Raw genomic sequence first — 16,046 nt, forward strand, 5'->3', positions numbered from 1 at the left:
ATGTATGTATGTATGTATGCATGCATGTCAGGAAAAGGGAAACAAAATCATGGTCACAGATTTGCTATAAGCTTCTTATAGAAACTCATGAAGAACCTGTGATCATTGGATTATCAACTTGACACAAACTAGTGTCTTCTGGGAAGAGCAAACTTCAACTGAGAAAATGCCTCCATCAGCCTGGCCTGCAGAAGAGCTGTGGGGCATTTTTTAATTGATGATTGATGTGGGGGCCCAGCCCACCGAGGGCGGCGTTACTAGAGTGGAGGTGGCCCTGGGAGGTACAAGTCAGCTGAAGGTGAGCCTGAAGAGCAAGGCAGAGAAACACTGCTCCTGCTGTCTGCTCTGGTTCCTGCCTGAGTTTTAAGCTGACTTCATGATGGAGACAAGCCAGTCAAATAGAAGATGAAGTCTTGTCTCCTCAAGTTGCTTTTGGTTACGGTGTTTTAATCACAGCAACAGAGAGACACTGCTGTCTTTCACAGTATTTCACAGTAGCTGAAATGCCAAAGGAATCTGTGGAATGAGAATTTACCATTAAATCCTCACCTCCGGGAAGCGTGGGTTGGCTTTGTTCAAGGCGTGTGAGCACGCATTCACGGCGTGAGCCAGCTCCTGCTCCAGGAGACAGTGAATCGTGGCTGCATCACAAATCCTAGAAGGAAGAATGAGACAAAATAAACATTGTCGGGCATCAGTGAAGACTGGCCTTTTGAAGAGGGTCCCCTGGCCAGGAGAGAGCAGTGCTGGAAAGTGGAAAGACTGCAAACGGTATAGCTTTCATGCCGCCGAGACCCCCACTTCTTTGTGGGTTTGCTGTGGTATTGAGATTGAGCCCAGGACTTGAACTTCCGAAGCTGCTGTTCTATCAGTCGCACCCCGGTCCTGAAATTTAAGCTGTCTGTTTTATTATACATATTATAAAATTCCACGTTCACAGCGTATGGTGATACCCTTTCTCAAGCCCTCAGCTGAGCATGGAGGCTCACAGAGACTGTATGTATCGAGTGGCAGGCTGAGAATTCATTCCCACTTGGTAGCCGACAGGTGGGGAGGAGTCAACGATCTTATCACAGCCTCTCTTCCATTCTGAAATTCAGTTCTATCATAGTGATTCTTATAGTTCTTTGTTTTCTGAGGCAGGGTCTCACTGTGTATCCTTGGCTGTCCTAGAACTCACTCTATAGGCCACGTTGTCCTCTGCCTCCCAAGTACTGAGAGTACTGAGTACATGTGTCACCACCGCCTGGCCGACTTTTTTATCTTTTACATTCATCAATTTTCAAAGATCGCTCCCCTTTCTGTCTAGAAGGATAAGTCTGTGTGGCCTTTGGAGTATACTGCCAGAAACTACTCTCCAAATGTTTGTTCTGTCTCGTGACGTGTGCGAACACGGTTCATGTTCAGACTTCTTCTAACATCTCACACACAGTGAGTAGTTCCCGAGAACACGTGGGGGTGCAGAGATACTGAGAATGCAAGTCTGGACAAATTCATTGTAGTTTTGGAAGCTGTGTAAGACGTAGACTCCAGATAGCATGGGTGGAAGACCTGATAAAGGGGGCAAGATACAGCCCACAGAGGCAGCTAACGAGATAAGCAGACACACCCCTCATGATTACTCTAGGCACCAAAACAACTTTAAAGATGACAGCACAACTGGCTAAGACCAGCGTTCTCCCAGTAGAAATCTCCAGCAGAAACAGTTTACCTAGTGATGAGTTCCTCTGCGGCCTGGGAGCAGAGCCGCATCTGTGACACTTCCTCCGTGGCCAGGTCAGCGGTGGGATGGATGTATAGGTTGGTTCGAAGAACTGGCTTCCCAGTGTCACACTTCTGCTTGTCTTCCCAAGACTTCAGGGTGCTTTCAAAGGCCTGTTTAAAACCAGGGTGGCAAGGAACAGTCATGCTAGAGCTTGGAGATGAACATAACTAAACACACATGTGAGCACGCGCATACACACACACACACACACACACACACACAAGCACACACAAAGAGATAGAGACACACACAGAGAGAAACAGAGAGAGACAGAGAGAGAGACAGACAAAGAGAGACAGAGAGAGAGAGACATGAGAGAGAGACAGAGAGATGGCAGCTAGGCATTGCATAAGAGAGCCTGGAACTCCAAGTGCTTTGCTCTATTCTAAAAACTCATTAAGGGGTTGGGGATTTAGCTCAGTGGTAGAGCGCTTGCCTAGCAACCGCAAGGGTCCTCAGCTCCGAAAAAAAGAAAAAAGAAAAAAAAAAACTCATTAAATTGGTGACAGGGAATTTTCAAGTCTGTCACTGCATCACATCATAAAAAAGAAAAATGACCAATAAAGACGATTATAGCACTAATGTTCATAAATAGTGCTTATGATTCAATCTTCACTTATCCAATCAGTGATCGATCATACTTTTATTTTCCTTCACTCTTTTACTAGACCGTATGAATACTGCCAGCCTTATTAAGGGCCGACCTTAAGTAAAAATACTTGTTTTGGGGAAGACCATACTATGGAGGTGTTTGAAAGACCAATGGATGCCAGGGTTAAGGGGGAGAAAGGAAGAGATAAGACAGAGCACAGGGCAACGGCAGGGAGAGCAATGTCATCTAGAAGTGTGAGTGTGAGTGTGCATGTGTGTGCGCGCGTGTGTGTTTCTGTATGTGATGTACATGCGTATGTTTGAGACAGTTTCACTGTACAGTCCTGGCTAGCCTGGAACTTAATATGTAGAGCAGGCTGGCTTGAACTAACAGAGGTTGACCTGTCTCTGCCTCCCAAGTGTTGAAATTAAGGTGGGTGCCGCCCTGCCCGGCAGCTAACAATATATGAACAGATTACCAGCCGTAAAACTGTGCCACACTAAACGTGTGTGCAACATATGTGTGATAGGACTTTCTGTGTGCTGGGGACGGTAGAAGGAAAGACACCTATAGGAACAGAAGTGGAGTTCTATGTATTTGCTGTTCCATTGCTCGGTAAATCTAAAAGCTGTACAAAGCAAAGCACTCAATTTAAAATAAAACTGAGTAACTGTTCATACTTAACCCAGGGGGCTGCACCCATCAAACATGCTACAGTGTATTTAAGACAATTTAAATTGCTTTCCATGTTTTCTATTTCTCATTGTTTCCAACTTTTAAAAAGATTTGACAAAATTCTAGGAGACTGTTAGGGGAAAGAGAGATGGATCAACAGTTAAGAGCATGTAATGCCTACCCAGCACCCACCAAGGTGGCTCACAACCACTTGTAACTCCAGCTCCTGGGAGTTAAAACCGGGCTTCTGGCTTGTATAGGCCCCACACTTACACGCACCACAGCTCCCTCAACACACACACAGTTAAAGTTAAAGTTAAAGATACATACTCTGTCTCTGGTCAGCATCTGAGCTCTGTTTTTGTGCACGATTTTGATGATCCCGGGGGGCTGGACCCATGCTTCACCATCCACCTGCACTGGGACTCCCTCGTCACCAAATATAGTGATCTTTACTGTACGACACTGAAACGAAGCCAACACATTATTTGAGACCACAGATGAACCTGAGAATGGACGCAGCCTGCATTATCTGGGTTTGGGTTGACTCTGGTCTGTGGAGCAGAATGTCAGACTTTATCACTGCAGTGACACGGTGAGACACGACAGACGTTTACAATATCAATGCGCTTTGTCAAGAAGCTGATCAAGGGAGGTCGTCTGGAATAGCATCCTTCTACAGTCCTTACCCATGAAAAAAGGTGTTCCTTGATCTGAGCAACCAACCTGTGCTATCCGGTGATGCTGCAATTTGATGACCCTTGAAACTGCCATCTGCACACTGTCAAAGACTGCGACGACTTCCAGAATCTTGTCATCAAAGGATGGAGCAGCAAATATCTAGGAGGGAAAACTGTATTACACACACTTCCGCCAACTGTTTAGGTAGAACGGAGTACCAGGCCCCCAAACCCTGCCATAGATAACCCCAAAACATAAAAAGTCGAAAGAGAAACATCAGTGAGTAATAATAGCCCAAGGAAACATTCAAGGACAATCCAAAATAAGCACAATTTCAAAACAGGTTTCAACATCCACATGGATGTGATACTCAAACAGCACTCGGGACCAACATGTTTTGACCTGATTCATCTTGATAGGAACTGCTAGATACTTCACATATAATTGGTAGACATCTTGATAAGATGTTTTCAGAAATCTACAAACCACCAACACGCAAATCGTGATCCAATGCACTTGGCATGTTTGATTTGTTTTTATTTTTAACTATACACAGGTGGGTGTGTCTGCATATAAATATGTGCAGGGGGAGGGCAAGTGCCTAAAGAGACCAAAAGAGTGTGTTAGTTTCTGTCATCTTGACACGGGCTAAGGGTCACCTGGGAAGAGGGAGCCCCAGTGGAAGAACTACCTCCATGTGACTGGCTTAGTCTTGTCTCAGGTATTTTCTTGATTACTGGTTGATGTGTGAGGGGCTCGCCCACTGTAGGCAGTGCCACCCCTAAGTAGGTAGCTAAATTGTGTAAGTAAACGGGTTGACTAAGCCACAGGAGATGAGTCAGTCAGCAGCATGCTCTGCTTGGCCCCTGCTTCAGTTCCTGCCTTGATTTCCCTCCATGATCAACTGTGATCAGGACATGTGGACCGAGTGCACCCTTTCCTCCCCAAGCTGCTGATGGCGTGGAGCTTTTTATAGTAATAGAACGCAAACTGGGACAGACAGCCTGAGTTGCAGGTGGTAATGGGTGGTGTGAACTGGTGATGGGTGCTGGGCACTGGGAACTGAACCTGGGTCCTCTACAAGAGCAGGAAGTGCCCTCAACTGCTGAGCCATCTCTCCAGCCCTGCGCCTTATATTTTATAATATAACCACCTTTCAGGGCATTCGTGAGTTTGGAAACAGAAACCTCAGGGGACAAAAATTCCCCAGACATGTGCTCCTTGTTTGCAAAACTGATGCCAAGAATTTAAATTTAGTCACAACCACGTAGTCATCACTTCTCACTCACTGTATATCACAGATAATTATGACTAGAGAAACACTCACTCTAAAGGAATACCCTAACCAAAACTTGTGCTGGAAATTCGAGGCCACAAACTTGCTGACACTGAAAGTTCTGTTATCAAACTGCCTGGATCCAAGTTGCTTCTCTGTTAGTAACTGTGGAAACTTTGTCTCCGTTTTTTCAAGGGTAAAATTAGAAAGTTAAGGTTTAGGGCTGAGGATGTAGGTCAGCGTTGCAGGGTTCTACTAGTGTGTGCAGGGAGCTTAGTTCTTATCCCTAGCTCACATAAACACAGTAAAGGAAGGGAAGGAGGGAGGGAGGGAGGGAGGGAGGGAGGGGTTAGGGGAGGGAAGGAGAAAAAAGAAAGACAAAGAATGGGGGAAAAGGTGGAGGAGAAGGGAGAAGGAAGGAGGGAGGGGAGAGAAAGGGGGAAAAGGGGGAGGAGAAGGGAGAAGGAAGGAGGGAGGGGAGAGAAAGGGGGAAAAGGGGGAGAAGGAGATGAGGAAGAGGAGAAGGAGGAGAAAAAAATCACCTTACATTGGTGTTAAACAATGAATATAAAGCTCTTTGAATGATGGGGGCCTAGTGGATGCCCAGGAATGTCGACTTTATCTGACCCTACTGATTATTTGAGTGACAGTGTGCTAGCAAAAAAAGTGGGTTATACTTCAGTAGGACCAGAAATCTATCCACATCATGAGCTATACCTTGCACGTTCGTTTAAGCCTCAAACTGATATCAGAGTAAGATTCTTCAGGAGCACGACAGTAACACCACTCTTCACCATATGCCTGTCAATAACTGTTCTCCTTTTCATTCCTTTTAGAGCAACGGTTGTGTACCACACAAATGTGACTGTGGCTTTTCTCTCATAATGCAGGGAAACAGAGAGAGAATAGAAACACTCCCGAACCTCGCCAGGGGTGGTGGTGCACACCTTTAATGGCAGAACACCAGGTTCTTAAGAGTATAATCGTGAGAGAAAACGTTGAAATAAGATGCTAGGAATTCTTCCTCACACCACCGAGGACAGACACACACTCCAACCCCATTATGCTACTTACGTCGTCCTCTTTGGTTCCACCCCAGAAGTTGGTGCCTCCTGCGTAGCTTGGGATGTTCAACACTGCTATGCCTTGTAAGCTGGGGAGAGGAATATACTGCCCATCGCACTGCAAGGCAAAAGCTCGGAGGTTAGAACGCCTATAGTCCCAGCACTTTGAAGTAGATGTAGGAGGAACAGAGATTCATGAACACCCTCAGCTACATAGCAAGCTTAAGGGTAGCCTGGGCTACATGAGACGCTGTCTCAAAAATAAAACATGTAGAGGTCAGACAAAAAGGATAACACTGTTACTTCAGAGCTATGGAGACAGGAAGGTATCCATGGTGCTAGCTTTCTTGTAAACACACTCTTTCACTTTACAAAGGGTGAGATACAATGTAATTTCTCTGTGGTGCTAGCTTGCTTGAAGAAACTTGCTTGTTTACATATTACAAAGGCCTTCACCTTTTCTCTTAATAAAGAAGTATAAACAACTAAAGAAATTTTTATAAAAATTGAATTAAAAATATACTTTCCTTTATCTTTCCTCCCAGATCATGTAGTACTTTTCTTGAATCCCCTTCAGACCGCCTACAAACTTCTAGCCTAATGGTCTTCAACCTTCCTAATGCTGTGAAAGTTTAATACAGTTCCTAAAGCTGTGGTAACACCCCCAACCAAAAACTTATTGCTACGTCATAAATAATAATTATCTGTGTTGTCCAATGGTCTTAGGTGACCCCTGTGAAAAGGTCATTCACTCCCCCAAGGGGGTCTCGACCCACAGTTTGAGAACTGATGTTCTAGTGTCTGTCTTGTTTTAGGCATTCTGTCTGAATGGTCCTGTATGGGCAGACTTTGATTTCACTCATCTCACTCAGACCATGCCATAACTGGGTCCTCGCCTGGGTTTGGTAACTAACCAGCCACCATCTAAACCGAGAGCTGAGCTGGGCTGATGAGATGGCCAGGTGGGTAAAGGTGTTTGCCACCAACCCTGACGACTTGGATCTTATATGTGGAACCCACATGTATATGAAAAGAACAAAATCCCCAAGCTGTCCTCTGACCGCCACATGTGTGCCTTGGTACATTTGTACATATGCAAGTACACACACACACACACACACACACACACACACACACACACCCCTCACAATAAACATTTTTAATCAAAACCGTACTGTTCATGTAGCTAGATGCAAAGGCAAGGAAAAACTGCAGTGGATGGCACAGTACACTCCCACCTTCTAATTCACCTAAATGAAAATTACCACTTAGATGGGAAAAGGCGTCTGTGGCTGCTACAGTAATTACACTGTATCAATGAACACAGTGCCTAAAGAGGCCAGAAGAGGGCGATAGATCCCTGTAACCCGAGCTACAGTTGGTCATTAGCCCATGTGAGTGGCAGGAGTTGAACCTTAATTCTCTGAAAGCAGTCAGTGCTCTTACAGGCTGAACCACCTCTTCAGCCCCTCTCCAGATTAAAAAAAAAAAAAAAAGCAAGGAAAACTTATACTAAGTGTGTTGGCGCACATCTGCAATCCATACTTGTAGGGCAGAAGTTCCCAGCTAGTTTGGACTACAAAGTGAGACCCTGTCTTAAAAATACAAAACAAGGCAAAAATATAATTATTTTTCAAATAAGTGAATTTTCCCTAGTATAAGCAAAACTGACATCTTCATAAATGTCATTCCTCAAATGTATTTTAATTTAAATTTTTTGTTGTTTTATTCTATTTATCTATTCTTAAATAAAATTTAGACACGGAGATGGCTAGCAGTTAAGAGATGGGATGTCAGGAGAGCAGAGCTACAAATTTGCATTTTCCAGTGATTTATTTTTTGTCTACATTCGCTCTGTACTTAAAATGCACAAGAGTATACGATGATGATTTCAGTTAGAAAGGAAAACTGCTTCACACATGCAAGTCAGGCTTGTTAAGACAAGTCACTGTTACTTAAGGATGTCAATTTTAGTGAAACCTCCCATTTATACCACCCAACGTTTTTCTACTGCAAAGGAGAAGATACCCTGGAGTTCCCGCCATGGGGATAGGATCCTAAGCCTCGCCTTGTGCTCTGGAAGTTGGGTTTATATGAGGAACACCAGGCCACACGGCAAATCCGAGCTCTTCTCAGTTCGCACCGTGACTTTCTACCTTGCTCAATGAATTTGCATCAAGCACTCTTCCACCCACTGGCACCCGGAGAAGCCACAGTTAAGTCTCAGCTGGCACGAATTCAAACTGCACACGTGAAATCCGTATCCTTCCACACCAGAGGGGAACCCTCATCTGTGTAAAATACTGAATGCAAGGGGAACCCAAACAGGGCTGGCACATAAAGGGAGGCCTCCTCAGGCGACTCTGCTCCACCTTTATCTCTCCACAGCATCACCAAGGAGAAAAGCAGTGGCCCAGTCCTCCACACTCGCTCTTAGAAAGCCAGTCTACTCTTCCTAACTGAAAAATGGCAATGAACTCCGAGACTTTCTACTTCACTTTTTAATATATATTATCATGTCTTCCTTTATCCTATTTTACTTTTAGTTTCTTTTTTATCACGTAGCATATACTTTGTTTTTAGACAAGGATATATAGTGCAGGCTGACCCAGGTTCATGATCCTCCTGCCTCCACAGCTCGAGTGTCATGATTACAGGTACCAGTGACAAGGCCAGACTCATCTGGCCTGTTTATACCTCTAGATGCAGTCTCAGCTTGAGGACTGAAAATCAGGGGTCAATGGACACATTCAAAGAATGGAAACTCGATTATCCTTTTACGTCCACTAACCAACCTATTACACAATGCAGACCAGTCAGACGTCGGCAGTTCTGTGACTGCGTGATCAGCAGACATGCAGACTACATCAAAGTCTTGATGTCTCATATCATTTCACTTTTATTATCGTTTGCCGCTCAGCACTTCTGCCACACTGCTGGGCTGTGAGGACACTGCTGATACACTGCTCGATGGAGGCCAAACACAGGTGCATCTCTGTCTTACCGAGTCTGGCCGGGCGGGGCTTCTAACACGTACCGTTCTCAATCATAAGAATTATTGGGGGGTTGGGGATTTAGCTTAGTGGCAAGCGCTAGGCCCTGGGTTCAGTCCTCAGCACCAGGAAAAAAAAAGACAAAATAACAAGAATTATTGGGGGTTTTGATTCTGCTTCGACCTTGCCAGTTCTTCTGTCTGCTGGCATGGTTCCACTTACCCCAATAATGATTCATTTAAGTGTGCATGAGAGCATGCATGTATGCACATGTGTGCTGGCCAGAGGACAACCTGAAGTAGTCACCTCTCCCCTCCTACCATGTGGGCCCCAGGACCTGAAGTCTGGTCATTAATCAGGCTAAGCAGCAGGCACCTTTGCCCACGGAGCTGCCTCACAGGCCTCCCATCTCTTTTTTTTTTTTTTTTTTGGTTCTTTTTTTTCGGAGCTGGGGACCGAACCCAGGGCCTTGCGCTTCCTAGGCAAGCGCTCTACCACTGAGCTAAATCCCCAACCCCGCCTCCCATCTCTTTATCCCCACTTTGAAACACTGTATTTACTAGATACTTGTCCGGCTTTTTATTTGATTGATAATAGTGAAATGTTAAACTAACAAAAACCACTTAACTGATTCTCACACTATCCATTATATCTGCATAGCTTATTCAATGTATTAAAAAACGTTATTGGGGGGCTGGGGATTTAGCTCAGTGGTAGAGCGCTTACCTAGGAAGCGCAAGGCCCTGGGTTCGGTCCCCAGCTCCGAAAAAAAGAACCAAAAAAAAAAAAACCGTTATTAAAGCGATCCATGGTTTCAGCAGACTGTCAAAGGATCCACACTATCAGGGACTTTTAAAACAAAGGACAGAGCTCTAGGTAAGATGTCTTCTTTAAAACTTGGATCCACAACAAAGACCAAACATAATGGCTTCCGGTAACAGAGGCCATTCATTCAGCCACCCAGGCTGACAAGCAGTTTTTCTGCTTTCACTTTTGTGTCCAGTACTCTATAAACTTCATGGAGAGTCAACACTTCCTTATAAAGCAGCCTTTGGGTCAGGATGTTGACTATGGGCTATGTGAGCACTCTGAGCAAGTGTGAATGAGGTTGGCCAGCCACATGATAAGCTGTTTAGCTCATGTGATGGTGTGAATATGCTTGGCTCAGGGAGTGGCACCATTAGGAGGTGTGGCCTTGTTAGAGTAGGTGTGTCACTGTTGGCTTAAGATCCTCATCCTAGCTGCCTGGAAGTCAGTCTTCCACTTTGAAGGCAGCCTTCAGATGAAGATGTAGAACCCTCAGCTCTGCCTGCACCATGCCTGCCTAGATGCTGCCGTGCTCCCACCTTGATGATAATGGACTGAACCTCTGAAGCTGTAAGCCAGCCCCAATTAAATGTTGTCCTTTATAAGCCTTGCCTTGGTCATGGTGTCTGTTCACAGCAGTAAAACCCTAAGTCAGGCCACAAGTATTAAATGGTTTACAGTTGTTTTGTTTGCTCGCTTTGTTTACTGAAGAAAGGGTCATTCTATACAGCCTTGGTTGGCCTGAGATTCCAGGCCTGAATGTGGGCAACTGTCCTGTTCCAAACCAGAAGAGCTGGGACTACGAACACGTGACACCACACTTGGCTCCAAATATATTTTTGAGTCTGTCCCCTCCAACCTCCCAATTTATAATCAGATTCGTCTGTAGGGGGCAGAGAAGCACCGAGTGAGTAAAACCTGAGTGACTGTGTATCGTTGGCACAGGCACAACCCTGCCAAGGACCCCGAGCCTCAGGCTCAGAGGCATGGCAATGCCTTCCACAGGGGACAAGGTCTAGTGTAGACAGTCAGTGCAGAAAATGTCTGCCGTATAGTTCTGCCCGCTGTACGCTTACAGAGATAGCTCCTACCAAGGTTAGCGAAATCTGTCTCCTGATCCAGACATATGCCATAAACTTCCACCTCCAGGGTTATCATTATGTAATAATCCCACCTCCCTCTGCAGCTCCATATGCTGCTGAGTTCGTGCAGCTCAGAGTCTGACCACCGATCCTAGCTTTCTGTCCGTGTATCTGTCATTTCCTCATTCCCTCATGCCCAAATCAAGTCTGCTCCTGGAGCCATGCAGCAACACGTCAGTCACCATAATATGAGGAGCGGAGCATCTTCCTTATCAAGTTATCATTTCCCTACCCACTTCCGCCCGGAGACGGTGTCAGCTACTGTGTGATGCTATGCATTAATTACAACTGACTGATCTGGAGGGTGGTCACCTGGGGCCAGGGATCAAAAATGAAGGAAATTATACAATACAGACAAGGGCACCTACACTGACTTGGGGTAGAGCTGTGGTACAGAGTCTTGGCAGAAAGTGAACCTTCCTGATTTTTGTAGCCTTTCACCTAGTGGTCTGCATCGTAGTTTTACAAGCAACCATGAATCAAAGCAGCGGATCACCTAGAGATATTTCTAGAAGGGCAAGGGCCAGTGGGCTTATCTTTATGACATTTAGTTGATAGTGTCTGATTCGACTAGGTAGCCTCCACCCCACTGTGAAGATAATGCCAAGACAACAATACTCAGTTTAGATAGCTTACCAGAGCGCTCAAGACTTAGGAATTATCAATTCCACTGCATTAGTGATATGCTTTAAATAAAAGTATCTGATCATAAAAGGTAGGAAATATATGTCCTGGACAAAAGATAAAAGAAAATAAATTTACAGTAATTGACAGACTTCAAAAGATCCCCAATCATCTTCTTCCTGCTATTGCAAGAGATGAAGTTTTGTTATTCTGAAGTTTCTACTTAAATTAGAAAAAAAAAAGCCAAAAATCTTATTTTTTAACTAACTTGTTAGGAATAATTGGATCAACATAAATATATATATTTAAATATGTATTTAATGATACAGTTTAAAATGTATGAGCCACAAACACTATTTTCGAGGATGTTGTAAAAACATGGGGCATTTCAGAACTGGAACGTCTGAGTGTCAAAGTCCATGATTAAAGACACTGTCCTACGGAAGGACAGCTCCACCCCGGGGCCCCAGCCTCAGGAGCAGCTGAGAATGGCGGCTTTAGTCTGTTGTTTCTAGGTGGACTTGGCACTACCTTTATAATATACTTAATCACTAATTATGAGGAAATTAGGTCAACTTAGCTCTGCAAATTATCTATGTAGGATAAACTCAAATGTCTTTGTTTCAAGATTGACTCACCTCGAGTTGAACCCTTTGTTCCAGATTCTTGTATGATCTCTGCAGTAACTCCCGGGTCCCAAGGACGCCATACCACATCAAGTTCTTCGTTCGGCTTCTGAAAAATAAATAATTGTTGTCTAATCCCAGGAAATGCTATGTATCTACTCCTTAAATGAGCAGAGACAGTAAACGGAATTCAAGTGAAGTTGCCCTCGTAGAACACCATTATGGCTGTTACTGAAATTACCTGCATTTTTCAGGGTGCTCCTCTCTCTTATTATTGAACTCTAACGAAATTTTTGCATCTAATCCAATCCCAAAGTAGTTGTTCATGACACATTTTTCCGAGTATCCATCTCTATGATAACAAGGAAAAGCACACGAAAGTCAATTTCAGATTCATGACAAGTGCAGTTTATTTACACTTTGATAGCCATTCTTCCCAGAGGACTGGAAAGCAGAAGCCATACCCTACAGGCATCCTAGGGGCACAAGGGCAATAATTTTCCGTCTGAGGCAAAAGTAAAGCAAAGAGAGTCACTGTTTTCTACGAAGTTTGGCAGCCTTAAGCCCTCTCTTGTTTGCCAAGGTCTGACTACGCAGACAGATGCCAGTATGTAGGGGAGGACTTTCCCAGTCCGGTGCAATGCGCTCCTTCTTTTTTTTTTTTTTTTTTTTTTTTTGGTTCTTTTTTTTCGGAGCTGGGGACCGAACCCAGGGCCTTGCGCTTCCTAGGTAAGCGCTCTACCACTGAGCTAAATCCCCAGCCCCAATGCGCTCCTTCTTATTCATGAAAGAGTCTCTTCCATTTCAACCCTTAATAGTGGACAGAATGTAGAAAAATGACCTATGAATTCAACACGTATGATAAACATGTTTTTATTTTCACAGTTCCTTTTTTATGGGGTGGATGGGTGGTGCACAGATGCCACTGCACATATATGAACAGCAGAAGATAATTCGCAAGCATCAATTCTCTCTACCACAGGAAAGGTGCTTGCCACCAAACTGGACGACCTGAGTGCAATGCCCAAGACACACATGGTTGACAGAAAGGAACTGACGCCTGCAAGTTGTCCTCTGACTATACCTCTGATACACACACACACACACACACACACACACACACACACACACACACACACACAATTCCTTGAGAAATGCCACTACAAAAAAATGTAAGATTTTTTAAAAAAGCATTTTTGAGTTAGGGAGATAGCTCAGTGGGTAAGGCACTTGTGGTACCAGTGTGGGAAAACCAGAGGTCCGATCGCCAGCACCTAGGTAAATGGCTGGTGGCCAAGGCAGCCATCATGCAATCTCAGCACACAGGAGGAAGAGGTAGGGCCCAGGGTAAGCTGCCTGCATCAGTGTAGACCAGCCAGACTGGCAGGTCAGCTCTAGGTTCACATGAGAGACCCTACCTCAGCATAAAGTGGAAAATTGATCAAGGAGGACTCCCATCTCTGGCCTCCACATGTGGATAGGGATACACAAACACACACACACACACACACACACACACACACACACACACACACACACACACGCACACACACTCATAAAGCAATTTTTAAAATAAAAACAAGAATAACTATATCTCAAGCTTTCCAAAGTGTTTTGGGGAGCCTTAAAAGAGGTGCCATCAATGCGGGTTGGAAACTAGAAATCGGGAAACCGTGCGGCGGGATGTGGAGCAATGGCAGGATTAGCAGACTGAAGAGAGAAGGACATGAATACCAGTGCCCAGCAGGGCTAAGGTCACCCTTCAGGAGGAGGCACAGAGCCCTGCACCAGAGCTGAGAAAGGGACTCGCCCCGGGGAACAGACCACGATCAACATCTGAGCATTGTCACCACCCTTTTAGCAGATGGGCGCATACACTTGGGGACACATGCAAAACGTTAGGATCTGAACAAAACAGAAACAGAAGCAAACAAAATGGAGGCCAAGCAGCTACACACATGCTCCTTACAGCGAATCTGGGTCGGGGTCAATAAACGGCATTGCACCAAAAGGATCTACGTTGGCCAGCAGCATTTTGTTGATGATAGAACTCCCAGCTATGGAGGCAGCAAGTCCTGCTCTCAAACCTGCCGGAAACACCAGGATCACGTGTTAGGAAGCAGAAGTCAGTCAGCTCCACTCAGCCTGTCCCTATCTCAAACAGCTTGCCACCAAGGCCTGGTTTCCCCTGACGGCTCAGTAGCCAAAGCCCAGAGCATGATGCTTAGGGACATGGAGAGTTTTAACAGTCCCAAATGTCTGCATGCTGTAATAAAAGAATAATGGAGAGAAAAGCACGAACTGAGTATCTGTGCTATTCTCTCACTTACAGTCCAGCAATTCTTCAGTTTGTAGCTTTCGGCATTTCACTTTCTGGGTCAAACCCATTCCTAAGGATTTCGTCATGTTGGATGCACTTTCGGGAGGAATTTTTTCTTAATCGCATGGACAGAATGCTTGCTCAGTTGCAGTGAATAGAAATATAAGAATAGAGATGCGATTTCTAGATATTGATCCTTTCCTCTGTAACCTCAGTGCACTCACTCATTGGCTTTAGTGGCTTAGTTCACTTGTGTGCACATGTGAGCACATGCGTGTATGCAGCCCTTGGGGTTTTGCTTTTTTACTAAATTTATTGATTCACTTTACAACGGAATATCAGCCCTTCCTCTCCTCCCAGTGCCCCTCACGTAAGTCCTTCCCTCTTCCCCTTAGAAGAAGAAGTCCCACTCTGGGTACTACATGCAGATAAATGTGGGAAGGCACACAGTTATACTTCCTTTCTTTCCTGGTTTATTAAGACATTTATTAGGTAGCCCTGGCTGTCCTGAAGCCTACTCTGTAGACCAGGCTAGCCTTAAACTCACAGAGATCCATTTGCCTCTGCGTCCTGAGTGCTGGGATTAAATACGTGCACCACCACCCCTGTTTTTTATTTCTAGTGTTTTATATCTTTTTCTTCTTGCCTGGGATTTTTAGTCTATATGTTTTTGTGTGTTTGCCTGTTTCCCCTGAGTTGTGATCTGTTGTTACACAGTTTCTATCTAAGCTCCACAATGAAGGCTTCTCCCACTCCTGATTTTACTAATTTGAATCTTCACTCTTCAACTTCGTTTTCATTTTCTCCACTGTCTCTCTCTTTTTAAATTCTTGTGTTTATTTCCACTCTCACATTTATTGTTTGCTTCCCCATTAGCTCCCACTAGGTAGCTCTTGTCCTAGGCTGCCAGGGTGGGTACCAGGTGCTCGATGTGAGATGAATGTACGCTTTCACAGCCGGCATTCCTGGCTCTACACTCCGCTCTAGGCGGGCTTCAGCTGCATCAGACAGGTTTAGGGTGGTGCATCTCTGTTCTCATTTATTTTTAGTTGTCCCATTGTCTTCTCTGACTTATTCCTTATTACACCTTTCCACGTCTATGTGTGGCACACACCTCACACACACACACACACCCCCACCACACACACTGTTTTCAGTCCACTGCGCTGCGAACAGAACTGTGAGCTGGAGATCCTCTCAGTCTTACTGAGAATTCTTTGTGACCTAATTGGTTTATGGTCTATCCTAGCGAGTGTTGCATGTACTCTTGGGAAGAGTGCATGTTCTTCTGTGTCTGAGTGTCCTTTAGATGTTGACTGGTTCCTACTGCTTCAGGTGACCTTCTGGGTACACTATTTCCCTGACCATCTGTCTGGTTGATCTGTCACTAGGGAAAGAGAGGAACAAAAGTCTCCAACCAGCACTTGAATTAAATCCCATATTTAAAGAGAAATTCCATGAGAAGATACTTCTCAGGGTCT

General features: G+C 44.8%; 1 protein-coding gene across 10 annotated transcripts in view; it reads right to left on the minus strand.

Moving 5' to 3' along the window:
* The window catches only part of Dgkh (diacylglycerol kinase, eta), a 169,499-nt gene that overhangs the window by 24,625 nt on the left and 128,828 nt on the right, over positions 1-16,046 (minus strand). For all 10 annotated transcript variants that reach the window (NM_001427603.1, XM_039094036.2, XM_063274439.1 and 7 more), the window contains 8 exon segments: positions 550-655; positions 1,712-1,875; positions 3,363-3,497; positions 3,759-3,872; positions 6,064-6,171; positions 12,258-12,354; positions 12,487-12,597; positions 14,215-14,332. In NM_001427603.1, coding sequence (NP_001414532.1) covers positions 550-655; positions 1,712-1,875; positions 3,363-3,497; positions 3,759-3,872; positions 6,064-6,171; positions 12,258-12,354; positions 12,487-12,597; positions 14,215-14,332 — 953 coding nt within the window.

Source organism: Rattus norvegicus, chromosome 15 (assembly GCF_036323735.1).
Source record: "Rattus norvegicus strain BN/NHsdMcwi chromosome 15, GRCr8, whole genome shotgun sequence".
NCBI lineage: Eukaryota > Metazoa > Chordata > Mammalia > Rodentia > Muridae > Rattus > Rattus norvegicus.